Source organism: Phaethon aethereus (genome assembly GCF_964289735.1).
Source record: "Phaethon aethereus genome assembly, chromosome: 10".
In the NCBI taxonomy this organism is placed as follows: domain Eukaryota; kingdom Metazoa; phylum Chordata; class Aves; order Phaethontiformes; family Phaethontidae; genus Phaethon; species Phaethon aethereus.
Genome location: NC_138586.1, coordinates 16,017,891 through 16,031,347, shown reverse-complemented (window position 1 = coordinate 16,031,347; position 13,457 = coordinate 16,017,891). Strand labels below are relative to the sequence as shown.

The following is a 13,457-nucleotide window of genomic DNA, read 5'->3' as shown; positions in this document are numbered from 1 at the left end:
AAATGTGTCCTAATATAATAAATGTAGGAGGAAATAAGCTTTGTATTAACAAGAAATTTATGGCTGTATTGCAGTGTTAAAGGGACCATGCTAAGCCTTTTTGCAGTGTAAATTGACTTGGATTTGACTTTTAAAAACCTCTTTAACTTGCTGTTATATAACTACTTCTCTCATTAACGCAGTGTCTTGCTGTTACGTGGTTTTATGGTCCCTGTTATTTTTTTTTCTGCATGAATTACCTGTCGCTGTGCTGCTCTGGAATGGTTTAGTTCATGAACTGCTGAGACTCGATCTTTAGATGTCAGTGGTGCTGGCTCTTTGTCAGAGGGCTTGATGAAGGAATTTGTGAAGCATACCCTGCTTTGAAGAAGGGGAAACTGAGGCAGCAGGTAGAGATGGAGCTGGGATGGTGTTGTGGGCCCAGCCTTGGGCTGGGCCTCTTTCTTCCCCCTCGCCATGCGTTATTCTGCAGCGACGGCAGGACTTCCAAAGCTCCTTTCTGCACATGAAATGCACGTTGCAGATGAAGTGTTTCATGTTGTTTTTCCTGTGCCAGGGGAAGGGATGGGGCTGGAGGGAGGAGGGATTCTGCTGTTGCTGCTCCTGAGCCCTGACAGCTGGTTTTCCCTTGGTGGTGTGCATGACTCTTCTTCAGGAGGTACACGATTGAACTGACATTAATATTAATCCTGTTCTTCTAAAGTACACTTACAAAAGTGACTTTTGACACTTTCTAGTAATTAGTGAGAGTGGATGTGGTAAAAGACTTTTAAGGAGGAGAGCAGAGTGGAACCTGGAAGGATGCATAATCCTTCCAGAGCAAAGATATAAATTACCAAACTTGCTTTTATTGAGGAAAAAATACCTCTATAGCAAACAGGAAAGCAGAATGAGGGCTGAGGGGTGTGTGGAGCCTTCACCCTGTCTGGGCTGTTGGTTGCTGGCTTGGGGACTGCTTCCTAATCCTGCTTCTGGACAGTGCTGAGCCTAACAGGGAGCTGCTCCTGCTCTGGGCGTGCTGCAGTCTGGGTGGCAGACGCTGAAGTGGAAGCTTCTCGTTGCTGTCTGGCCCTGGTTAGCTGTTTTTAATGGAGTTGTTGCTCACTGTTTGAGTATCTAATAGCAGTGTCAGATTAGATGTGTTTTGCATGATGAGGGCTATTTGCTTTGATATGAGCTTGTTGCTCTGCTTGTGTTTGCGGGGCCACGGTTTGCTACGGAAAGTTGATAGAGAATGAGACTTTTTGTTGCTGCTATTTCCAGCTCTTCTGTTCCATCTTCTCCTGCTGTCTGAATCCAGAAGATTAATATTTCTTTTTCTAGATTTTATGTATCACTTTTCAGCTAACAACACTTTTCCTAAAATTGTCTACTACCTCCAGGAGTAAGAGCTTTGGGAACACTTTGGGAATGCCAAAAACCAGAGTTTAGCATCACTGACCAGTGCTTTGAGTTACAGCTTGAGATGCCAGAGCAAGCTATGTTCTTCTTGCCTTTGTCCTCTGGCTTGTGTACCGTTCTGGTGGATGGGTGGAGGTGCTGCCCATGCAGTGGCATGTCTGCTACTGAAAAGGCACTTGCCTTTTGCAGTGCTCCGTGCATGCCTCAGGACCTGGCCCTCTGCAGTGGGACTCACACCAGTGAAGCGATGGACCTTGGGCTTAACCGTTGCGGTGGAGGAAGGATGGGATGGTGAAATTGGTGGGAGCACTCAGGAGATGTATACAGTTTAGAAGTCTGCACTAAAAAAATAGTAAATCATTGTTGTTGTGCATTTTTGTTGTTACTGTTACTGCTGTGGATACAAAAGGATGGAGATCTCAGGCAAATAACAGTGTTATTTGTTTTAAGTCTTTATTCAGATTACAAGCTTACCCTGCATGCTGCTCTATTTAAACATGTATTGCTAAACATGTGTTGCTCTATTCATTGTAAATCCACAGCGTCAAATCCTGGCTCCTTTTCCCACCTCCTGCTCCATCTCTTCTGGCTGCCTGCGGCTCCTTACCGATGTGCTGGTAGGCATGCGGGAGGCAGCGGGGCGATGCTCTGTGCCGCTCTGCCCGGCACCGGCGCATCAGTGGATGGAGTGCGTGGGAGCTAAAGCAAGCGGCGTGCTGGCAGGTGAACATAGAAGCTCTCAGGGGCTATTGCTCAGCAATCCTGCCTCTGCCTTATTGGTCTTCTCCTTCAGCTGAGTTTCTTGCTCAGGACAAATTCCAGAAATGTCATCAATTTGCCCAAACAGTAATTGCAGCGGTACCAGTGTATGGAGTTGATTTCCCCTCCGCTCCCAGCAATTCCACCTCCTAATGCAAGTTTTCCGCCCTTCTTGTGTCTCACTCCAGGGTCGGATCTGCAAGTATGTATCCCGAAGGGCTCCACATGCTGCTCAAGGAAGATGGAGGAGAAGTACCAGGCAACAGCCCGCCTGAACATGGAGCAGCTCCTGCAGTCAGCCAGCATGGAGCTGAAGTTCCTCGTCATCCAGAACGCTGCGGTCTTCCAAGGTGAGCGCAGGGGGTGGTCCAGGCATGCGGTGGGAGGAGGTGCCACTTCTGCTTCTCTTCCTCAGCACCTGGCAATCAGAAGTGCAATCAGTGGCTGGAAGCTTTCAGTTCACTCTTTTCATATGTTGGTATATATTCTATGTGCTTATTTATGATAAATAATACACCTGGTTTGGTATATGGCTGCTCTGGACAAGCAGGGCTTGTCCTAAATACTCCTGTAACTGAAACAGCAGATGTGAATTTAAAGACTAAAACTCTTCAAGTGCAAATTTAAAACTAAATTAAACCCCCAGTTCTCCAAGAATTAAAACATCTATGCAGGTACCATCTTCTGTGATTCTGCCAGTCCCAAAAACCATGTTGCAGCAATGCAATCTGCTTGCAAACCCAGTGTAATGCTTGGTAAGCATCTGACTAAAACATGTATATTGATTATTGCTATCCACTGCAAAACAAAGTCGGTTAGTCCACCTGAAGGTGGGTAGAGGCTGCCTTGTTCACAAGTGCAACCCCTTATGCTCACCGTGGGGTATTTGAGTGCTTGGTAACCTGATGCCACGCTATACGGTGGCAGCTCTCTTCTTTTTCTAATGATAATGTGATGTATTGTCTTTTTAGCAAAACTGGCCTTTGACAAATATTTTCTACTGGGGATACATACCAGTTTGTGTCACTTAAATCTGCAATGTTTTTTTTTTTAGGGCCTTTATGCAAGGAAAACTCATTCCATCCATGGTTAATGTGCAGAGAAATGATTGCTTGTTTAAGTGCTCTCCTGTTGAGGTTCCATCATTATGTATTAATGGCATTTTTGCCTATATTTTAAAAAGGAGGCATGAGCAATCAAGCATTTTTTCCTTTATGCTGATATTTTTGCAGAATAATTGATTTATTTTTGTTCATGCCTCACTAACAGCAAGACCCAGAGCCTGCTGAAGCCTGTGGGATCATGGCAAAGCTCTGTTCTGGTCCACAACTGACTGATGAAGTCTAATGTGCTGTTTTTCTCAACGTAAGATCAAATAAATTGCTGAGGAGGTAACTGCACATTTTTTTTTTCCAATGCTTCTTAATGCAGTGACCATTAAGTTCCAATTCTGCTAAACAGAATGGAGTAAAACTAATGAGAGATTGTTTTCCTAGACGTTAGATATGTGGACTAGCTTCAGAAATGGTGAATAACCTGGCTGGAATACAAAGTGTCTACTTCCTCCCCTGCCATTTGACAAAAACATTGCAACATTAGAGTTTTTATATATATATATTTTATGATACCGTGTGTTACTACAAGTTGTGCATAGCATAGCAGAGTTGGGTGCTCTAGCTCTGAACTTTCTGCCTCTTCTGGAGAGACTTGAATCCCTTGCTCTGCTTTTTTAATCTTTTTTCCTTCTTTTATTTTACCGTGATTTACACCCTGGTCATGAAAGCGCTTTCCTCATGCAGGGGTTTTGGAGCTGATGTTACTCGGAAAAGCCTCGGTATGCAGAATTGCCATTCTTGGTGATGGGGAAGAAAAGCATTTAATTGAAGAATTTCTGACCACTTCTGCTTATAAAAAAAGATTATGACTAATTTTAAAGATCTTTTTCAGTCCCATTGTAGAAGAGGAATTCCTAGCTGGAATGAGGAGCTCACTTTAATTAGCTCATCTATTTTGGACTGGGAAGGGCAATTTATTAGACTTTGAAAATCGTGTACTTCTGTTATCTTTAAATTTAGTCTCAAAGTCTGTAGAACAACACTTTTTCTAATAGGTGGCTCTTTTGCTGCTTGTTTATGAGTATTTTGATGGCTACAGCGTGAGAGGCTGTTCCAGCTGTAGAAATTGTGCCTGGAGCCAACATATGGTGGTCTGATTTCTTTTTTTCTTGGCACTGCTCTTGGTAGGGGACAGGCTTCTGTCTCAAGACACTATGGGAGCTGGTGCTGGGGTGTAGTGTCTCAAATCAAACCCCACCAGTGTGCTGTTTGCTTTTTCCCACATTGCCAGGGTATGTGCGAGGAGAGCTGGTTGCAGAAAACTTGCAGCTGCCTTGGCACAGCTGGGGAGTGTAGGATGCCCATAGCAGGGGTGTGCCTGGGGCTGTACAGGCTGTGTTCAGCTATAGGGGGAATGCTGGAGCAGTCGGGGACGAGGCACTCGCAACCACCGTTGGAGCCCCCGTGGTCCCCGAGCATCTTCTGCAGGTCCTGCTGCCGCATGGTGGCTCTGTCTGAAACCGGAGACAGATGCCCTGTGGCTTCAGCAATTGGGGCCATAGGAGTGGGATAGCTCACAGCAATGCCAGCTCTTACAGGCTTGCTCTGGCAGGGGAGAAAGCTCTCCCATGCGTCTTGCGTTGGGTCTGACTCCAGCGTCTGCTGGGGATCCTGTGCTGAGGATGGGTAATTGCACTGCTCTCTAGAGTGGAGTAATATGTTGGTATGGAAACATATCCTAACCACTCATATTAAAAACACAAAGTGAAACCCTTCAGAGTTAATTTTAACATTTTTAGCCTGGCATCTAAAGGGACTGCTAGTCTGACAAACAAAATCTCACCCAGATGTTATTATTTTGCACCAAATTTAATTTCTTCCTGCTGAAGCTAGAGCAGCATCTCTGCTGATAAAGATCAAGGGAAATTGTCTGGCATTTACAGAAAATCTCATCCAGGACTATCTGTTACAATGTTCACTTAGCAAAGTTTATTAGATTATTAGTTTTAGACCCTTGGGCTTTTTCTTTATTGCAGTTAAGGAAAAATCCCAACGAAAAAAATCCTCCCTTCACTAAATTTAAATGGTACAATTAGCTCCTGGTCTTATCTTACAGGCATTTTTTAAAATTCTGAAGATGATTTAAGTAGTGATTTAATCCTTTGGAAACTTGCTGTGTTTGACAGTGTTAAAATGGATTGTAGTTGCCTTGACTGCAGTTAAATCTTACTCTAGGATTTCTTTGGGGGCATGTTTTTTCCACTTCCATGTGGTGTAACTGTGCTGGTATCTGCCCAAGTGTGCACCCCCTGGTTCAGATTCTTGGCTGACGGCAGCTCCATTGCGTACCGTGAAGCTAGGCTGAACCACATCGCTTCAAAACTTGCTCATGTGCCTTTTTGCAGGTGATGCTTAGGATTGCTCTGGGGTTCTCATCTCAACTAACTAGTGAGTTGATGCAACTAACATGCTGTGGCAAACGGTGAGAGCCCTGCCTACAGTTCACTTTTTCCCCTCTTTCTCTTGACCTTAGATCTTGGCTTTTTGGTGGGGGATTTCTGGCCCTGCCACCACCTAATTTTTTTCTATTAAAACAACAAAATACCCTATGATTTAATACATATTAAATCTGAACCTGTGAATATCTCAGCTTTGTGAAAGGTAAACTCAAATAGGAAAATACCATGGTTGTTCTTGTTTTTCTTCCTTCCACTACTAAAGAGCTCTGTTCCTTGGGGCTGGGTTGTGTGTGTGTGTTCATCATATCCAATGCCTTCAGCTTACTAAGTTTGGGAGTTTGCTTTTGAGTGATCTCTTAATTTCTTGTCCTGCATATTGACTTGTTGCTTTGTGGATAACAGAAAATTAAAGCTATAGCAGCTGCTCAGATGCAGCTCTCATGGTATGCTAGTTCTTTATCCAAGGGAAAAGGTACTTTTTAAAAAGGGGAAAGACTGCAACACTACAAAGCACAGAAGGACCCTCCAAGGGAAGAGGAGCATCTGTAACCATTGCTTTGTGTAGGACTTGCTGGTAATCTCCCTCTCCAGCAAGCGTGAAGCACAGGAATGGGAGAGCTGACTACTAGATGCTGCTTCTGCAGGAGTAATGCAGTGCGCCTGTGGAGAAGGTTGCTTTCATTATTTTAAGTGATTGCTCAAATAAGCTATCAGCAGGATCTTGCATTGTCCTTCTGCAGCCTCTGCTGGTGACGCTCGTCCAATCCTGGAGTAGACTCTCTTTGCATGATGCAAACTCCAGGCTGTCAGAGCACGTCAGTGGTCGCTCTGTGATCTCCTGGCAGCAATGGTGAGGCTGCTGGAGCCAGCAGGGTAGCAGTGGCCTAAAGCTGGAGATACACCATAGGCCTGTTTCTAACCCTGAATCTAGCCGCCCCACGCCTTGCATGGGCACAGGGCTTGCTTCCACCTGTTTCCCACATAGCTCCTGTGGGCTGCAGAGCTGCTGGGACTTCACTGGGAATGAGGGGGATACTGGGAAGGCAGGAGTGCAATTACCTGAACTGGAAGATTAGCCAGGATGCTGCAGTTGAATGCCCCTTGGTGAAAGTCTGTAGGCTTAAATTAAGACCTCTTCCCTCTCAAAGGCAATGGCATTTAACCTGCTGCAAATGGCAGCTAGAAGAAAAAAGGAGCTCTGTTGGATACCTAAGGGGAACCCTTAGGATCACACTTGGATGTGTGTTTCAGAGTAGTTTCTAGGAAGACCATGCTAAATCAATATGGATAAACCTGCCTGTATGTGTATGGTATTCTCATATTGGTGGGAGAATCCTCTTTTTTTCTCCCCTCTGGAGCTGAGCCCTCGGTGGTTCTGGCAGAGCAGACGGTGTGCGGAGGACATCGATTCATCTCCCCTCGTGTGCTTGCTGTAGGATAAAGGCAGAGCTGTAACTCTTAGTCCTACCAGGCGGCTCTGAAGGCTGTAAATCCTCCATTAGGCATAAATGCAGCCATTTTGGTTATTTATAGTTATTTACACTATCCATTCATATCTGTCACGAATGAAGGTGGTTTTGACATTGCAAGCTTCTATCAGGTTATCTTTAATCAGTTTAGAGGCACCTAAGCCACAAATATATCAAATAGCCGATCCTGATGTCGGAGTCCTCTAACGTATGACTGAATTATTTATTTTGTTATGATGAAAATGTCTGGGCTTTATTGGGTTTTCTTTGAAGAACTTGATTCTGCTTGAAGTCTGGAAGATAAAAGATCAGCGATTGTCTCTCCAAGTTTCTTATTCCGAATCCTTCAAGGCTTTTCATTTTTCACGAGCCACTGTTACTACTTTAGAGTCAAGGTGAGGGAGTTGAGATTTCTTTTGTTCTATTAAAGTGGTTTAAGTATATAAAAACCTTTATCTTTACTAATTATGACATGCACGGGTAAATCCAAGATACACACGGCATCAGTTAGGTGAGAAGAGGTGGGCTGCGTGGTGGGAGCTATTGCACCTTAATTGCTGAGAAGGGTCCACTGATACCAGCACTGCCCAGCAGAGCTTGTGTCTTATCGTTTGGAGTAATTTAATACTGTAGCGTCTTTAAGCCAATTAAGTCTGACAATGGGAGAGTCTTTCAGATGTTGGCAGTAGGAAGAGCCTTGGTGGACAGGCTTTAGCACCGTGCTTCCTGAGGGACTTCAGCTTTGGCTGTGCTGCAGACTGCTGTTGCTTACAGGGAAAGAGGCAGTGATACGAAGCAAGTGGGAGAAGTCTCTAGTTAATTATTATTTTTTGATGTGTAAAGCAGTGGAGGTGACAGGTGCTGAGAGGCAGGAGGTCTCGGAGTTGAACTGTCCCTGTAGAGGGGAGCTGTGCCCTGGGGCCCGGCGGGGCCACAGTCACAGTGTGTGAATGGGTTCGGATGTCTATCAGTGCGCAGGCTTGGACCATTGGCCAGGCTTCTTGCACAGCTCTTCTGTGCAACAGGAAAGTGATTATGGTTAACTGAATAAATGTAAACCACCACCCTGCCCCCAAAACAAAAAAAAACCCACAACCAAAAAACCCCCCAAAAAACCTTTTCAGTAGTCTAATGTGATTTGAGTGGGGTGGTCAGCTTAATAGCTGCAGATGGCTTGTGAAAAGTGCATGTGAAAATGTGAACTCTTGCTTGTGGGCCTGTAAAACATTAAGCTGACATTTTAGAGTGGATTCAAAGAATGAATTCATTTTTGGAATCACAGAATCACTAAGGTTGGAAAGGACCTTCAAGATCATCAAGTCCAACCACTAATCCAGTGCCACCATGATCCCTAAACCATGTCCTGAAGCACCACATCCACACGTTTTTTGAACACTTCCAGAGATGGCGACTCTACCACCTCCCTGGGCAGCCTGTTCCAATGCTTGACCACTCTCTCGGTGAAGAATTTTTTCCTAATATCCAATCTAGACCCTGGCATAACTTGAGGCCATTTCCTCTTGTCCTATCGCTGGTTACTTGGGAGAAGAGGCCAACACCCTCGTTGCCACAACCCCCTTTCAGGTAGTTGTAGAGAGCGATAAGGTCTCCCCTCAGCCTCCTCTTCTCCAGACTGAACAACCCCAGTTCCCTCAGCCGCTCCTCATAAGACTTGTGCTCCAGACCCCTCACCAGCTTTGCTGCCCTTCTCTGGACACGCTCCAGCACCTCAATGTCCTTCTTGTAGTGAGGGGCCCAAAACTGAACACAGGATTCGAGGTGCGGCCTCACCAGTGCCGAGTACAGGGGCACGATCACTTCCCTACTCCTGCTGGCCACACTATTGCTGATACAGGCCAGGATGTTGTTGGCCTTCTTGGCCACCTGGGCACACTGCCGGCTCATGTTCAGCCGGCTGTCAACCAGCACCCCCAGGTCCCCTTCCGCCGGGCAGCTCTCCAGCCACTCCTCCCCAAGCCTGTAGTGTTGCATGGGGTTGTTGTGGCTGAAGTGCAGGACCCGGCACTTGGCCTTATTAAACCTCATACAGTTGACCTCTGCCCATCGATCCAGCCTGTCCAGATCCCTCTGCAGAGCCCTCCTACCCTCCCTCAACACTCCCACCCAACTTGGTGTCATCTGCAAACTTACTGAGGGAGCACTCGATCCCCTCATCCAGATCATTGATAAAGATATTGAATAAGACCAGCCCCAGAACTGAGCCCTGGGGAACACCGCTTGTGACCAGCCATCAGCCGGATTTAACGCCGTTCACCACAACTCTCTGGGCTCGGCCATCCAGCCAGTTCCTCACTCAGCGAAGAGTAAACCCGTCCAAGCCACAAGCCTCCAGTTTCTGCAGGAGAATGCTGTGGGAGATGCTGTCAAAGGCTTTACTAAAGTCCAGGTAGACAACATCCACAGCCTTTCCCTCAACCACTAGGCAGGTCACCTGGTCATAGGAGATCAGGTTGGTCAAGCAGGACCTGCCTTTCATGAACCCATGCTGGCTGGGCCTGATCCCTTGGTTGTCCTGCACATGCCCTGTGACCACTCTCAAGACGAACCGCTCCATGATCTTCCCCGGTATGGAGGTCAGGCTGACAGGCCTGACAGTTCCCAGGATCCTCCTTCAGGCCTTTCTTGTAGATGGGCGTCACAAAGAGAAGAGAATAGTAAAACTCTAATTAGACTTTGCAAGTAAATAAGCACTACAAATAATCTCTGTATCATCTTATAATTCCTGTGCCTAATTAGTCTTTTGCTAACCAAAGTCTCTGATGCACCTATCTCCACAGTGGCAGTTGTCCTCTCTGAAAGCTTCTAGGTTTGTTGTTGTTGTTGTTTTATTTTTTTAATTAATGTGTATTTAAAATAGGAATTGTCTCGCTGGGTCAATTCAGGCCAATATTCTGCCTTTGGCAGTGGTTCCTGCGAAATGCTTTGGATGCACAAAGTTTGTAGTGGAAAACTATGGCGATATGTTTCCCAGGTTGATAACGATGTTCTAAACGGATGATTACAGGTAGGTGGAAAGAGCTGTCTGCATAATGAGAGATCTCCGGTTGTCAGAATTGGTCTAGGGAGGTAATGTTTCCTTTCAAATAACCAGAACTTATTGTTCATAAATCACAGTTAATCTGTTTATTACAGTAGCATACGAAGCTGGAAGTCTGGAGTGTGCTATAATGCTTAGCTTTAGGAGCAGAGCTGTAATAGTAGCAGCAGTTTCAAATGATTTGAAATTGGGGGATCAGCAAAATGCAGGAGTTTCTGGAGGCTCTGGGCATTAAAAATGACTGCTGAGGATTGATGAGTTTCTTTAACAAATTGTAAAATCCATCATGCAGGAGTTAGGGCGTGAAACTGCCCTCCTGAGCCGCATAAACCATGGGTTTGGAAGTATTGCATGACAGTGCACACTACCAGGAAGGGAGATTTTGAAAGATGTTTGGTTTTGCTTTTGTTTCTTCCTCTTGCTGCCTGGAGTTTAAATGCCAGCATGGCCTCGGCATGCAGCTTGCCAGGCTCTGGGTGTGCTGGGTGGGGATGCTCCCAGGAGGAGCCTGTCGGTGCTCCTCATGCCTGGCTGAGCCCTCTTGCCTGGGAACAGCTCCCTCTCCTCTGCTTCAGTCTGCACCAGAGTGGTCGGGTTTCCTATCATCTGCCAAAATCCCAGCGCATCTCGGACAGCTTTGCACAGCCCTTGCTAGCAGCTGATGGAGAGCTTGGCATGCCTCCTGGGGGTGCCTCCTTGCAGGAGGGAGCTTGTTGGCTTCCACTGCTGCTTCCTTGCATCCCCATTTGAGCTCTGCAGTACATACCCAGACCAGTGGCCTCTTGTGCTCCAGTCTGTGTTTCCATGTGGAGAGGGCCTCTCTGGGGTCCCCATGCTGGGCATCCATAGACGGGCTGCTGCAGGCAGAGCCTGCATCGTGCCTTTTGCAGGGCTCTGGGAGCGAGCAGCAACTCCTTGGCACAGCCGTGGAGGATTGATGTGTGTGCGGTGGGAGATGTCCCCAGACCCATGGTCCATGCTTTTGGGGCCTTCATGGCTTGAAGGGTGCAGCCGTGGGGAATTGCGTGTGGTTGAGATCCCTTCCCTGTGTCCTGCCTCTCTTTGTTTTTCCCCTGCAATTAAATACTGCTGACGCCCTTCCCCTCATCGGTGAAATGAGGCTTGGAGGTTAATAGGGGGCTTTTTATAACTGCCTACATGCTGCTTCAGCAGTTTTTAAACATTGAGCTTGGTGTCTGGGCTTGATGGTCCCCAATTCAGAGTGTGTGGAAGGATTCCTGGATTCCAGTGGGCCTTTCTTTGGCTGCCGGGATATTGTCCCCTGCCAGCTCTGCCACTGCTTTTCTGCTGTGAAAGGGGATGGTGCTCCCCTGCTTTTGAGGGGCATGGGGAGGCATTGCCCACAGGCATGCTGGGTAGGGCATGGCTGTGGCAGATGCTGCACCCACGTCCTTGTGTCCATGGTGCTTTGCCTCCACAGGAGATGTGGACCTTTTGGATGGGGAGGTGTCTGGGCTGGGTCTCTGCAGGAGCATCATGGCCTCGCTGATGCCTGTGGTGTCCCCCGCAGCTCCTCCACGTCTGTGTCCCTGCATTGTGCAGCATGGTGGTCCTGCCTCTGTCTCGCCTGTGCTCCTTCGAGTCTTCCGCTTCTACAAGTGAGCTGTTTTCTGTAATTACCTTTTGAGCTGCTAGTTACCATCTTTTGACTGTTCAAGTACTAACATTCTTAAAATGCCTCCTAATGCCATAAAGCAGTCAAATTACATCTTTCTAGCTTGCAGTAGGATAATATAAATGTCATGTTACCCTTGAATGTGGTATTTATAGAACTGCTTGGTGCGGTTGTATTTTTTGTTTTTCCCTTTGTAATTCCAGTACGGAAATGGGCACGGTGGCATCTTCCATCTCTTGGCCTGAAAGGATAAATGGAGGCATTCTCATTGTGCAAAGTGTTTAAAATGCAAACAAGAATTGGTTTGCATTTGCTGGGGAGGAAAGGGGGAAAGAAGCCAGCACCCAGCAATGAAGGCAGGGACTGTCTCTGTAAAGAAAACATTTTGTTAGATTGTCATATACTTTACTTTTAAAGCAGCAATAAGATATAGCGATAAAATGGCCAATGGCGCATTTCATCTGAGGGAAATGAACTCTTGCTGAGCCAATTAAACTGTCAATACGCTGTGGTTTCACATTCCCTCGAGCAGACTGGGTCACCTCAGGTGTGTAACTCACTCTGACTTCACCACTGATGTGAAATCAATTTTAGCGATTTATAATCTTTCATTTTACTGTGAAAGTATATTAATCTGTGAAAACCACTACTCAAATAGAAAGACTCATCTGCCCTCACTACACAAATGTGTACAACTGGCAGTGCCCCTTGGATTAACTGGTATGTAGAATCCTGTGTAACTTTTGGACACACTGGAGGCACCGAAAAAGTTCTCAAGCTCAAAGTCTCTCAAAGCTCAGTTCTCAAGCTTTGAGCTTTATCCTTAAAATGCTCTAAAATCCTAGGAGGACGTTGCTCTGGGTGACTTCATTGCTTGCTGCATGGCTGTATTGTTTCTCTGAGGTAGGTTTTGTTTGGATGCTTCTTGGATCTTCTGTAGCTTTATGGGTTACCGGTGGGTACTTGGTGCACCTCAGAGGGGTGGTGTACCTGTGGTGGTCCTTTCTGTGCTCTACCAAGCAGAGTATGCCAAGGGGTCTGCTTTTCTTTGAAGGGCCTTCATAGCTTTATGGGTTCCTACAGCAAGGATGAGTGCCTGCATAGTGTTTCATTACAAATATACCGAACTGAGCTGTGTTTAAAACATCTCATCTTCCTCTTACAATTAAATCTCATTTTCAGGAGCTCTGTGGGTGTTGGAGGATGGCTGGGTTGTCACATGGTGGACATTTCTTGGCACAGCAGGAGAGAGCCCGTGTCCTGTCTCCCTCTGCAAATGTGCTGAGTTTTGGAGTTGCTGGAAGACTCAGCATCCTTGTTTTTATCACGTAGCTGGTTTGATGGGCCTGTGATACAGTTTCTCCACCCAAGTCAGCTGTGACCTGAGGGGTGAAGGAAGCCTCCTTGCATCAGTGGGTAACTTGCCTGACATCAGCAGCATGGAGAAAGCTCTAAGGCCATGCATGTGTGGGAGAAGACTTGCCTAATGGAGAAGAAATGCCTCATTTTTAGGTTGCTAGAGGCTTACTGCAGGTCCTGTTTCCGTAAACTTGATTACACAAGCTGCTGGAAACCCAGGAGGTTTTGGCATGTCTGAGCTTCTGGGGTTTGTGGGGGCTT

General features: G+C 46.4%; 1 protein-coding gene across 1 annotated transcript in view; it reads left to right on the top strand.

The window, feature by feature from the left end:
• GPC3 (glypican 3) overlaps positions 1–13,457 on the top strand; it is a 152,506-nt gene that overhangs the window by 6,729 nt on the left and 132,320 nt on the right. Inside the window, exon 2 of the mRNA XM_082004242.1 lies at positions 2,349–2,510. Coding sequence (XP_081860368.1) covers positions 2,349–2,510 — 162 coding nt within the window. The remainder of the gene's footprint in view (positions 1–2,348; positions 2,511–13,457) is intronic.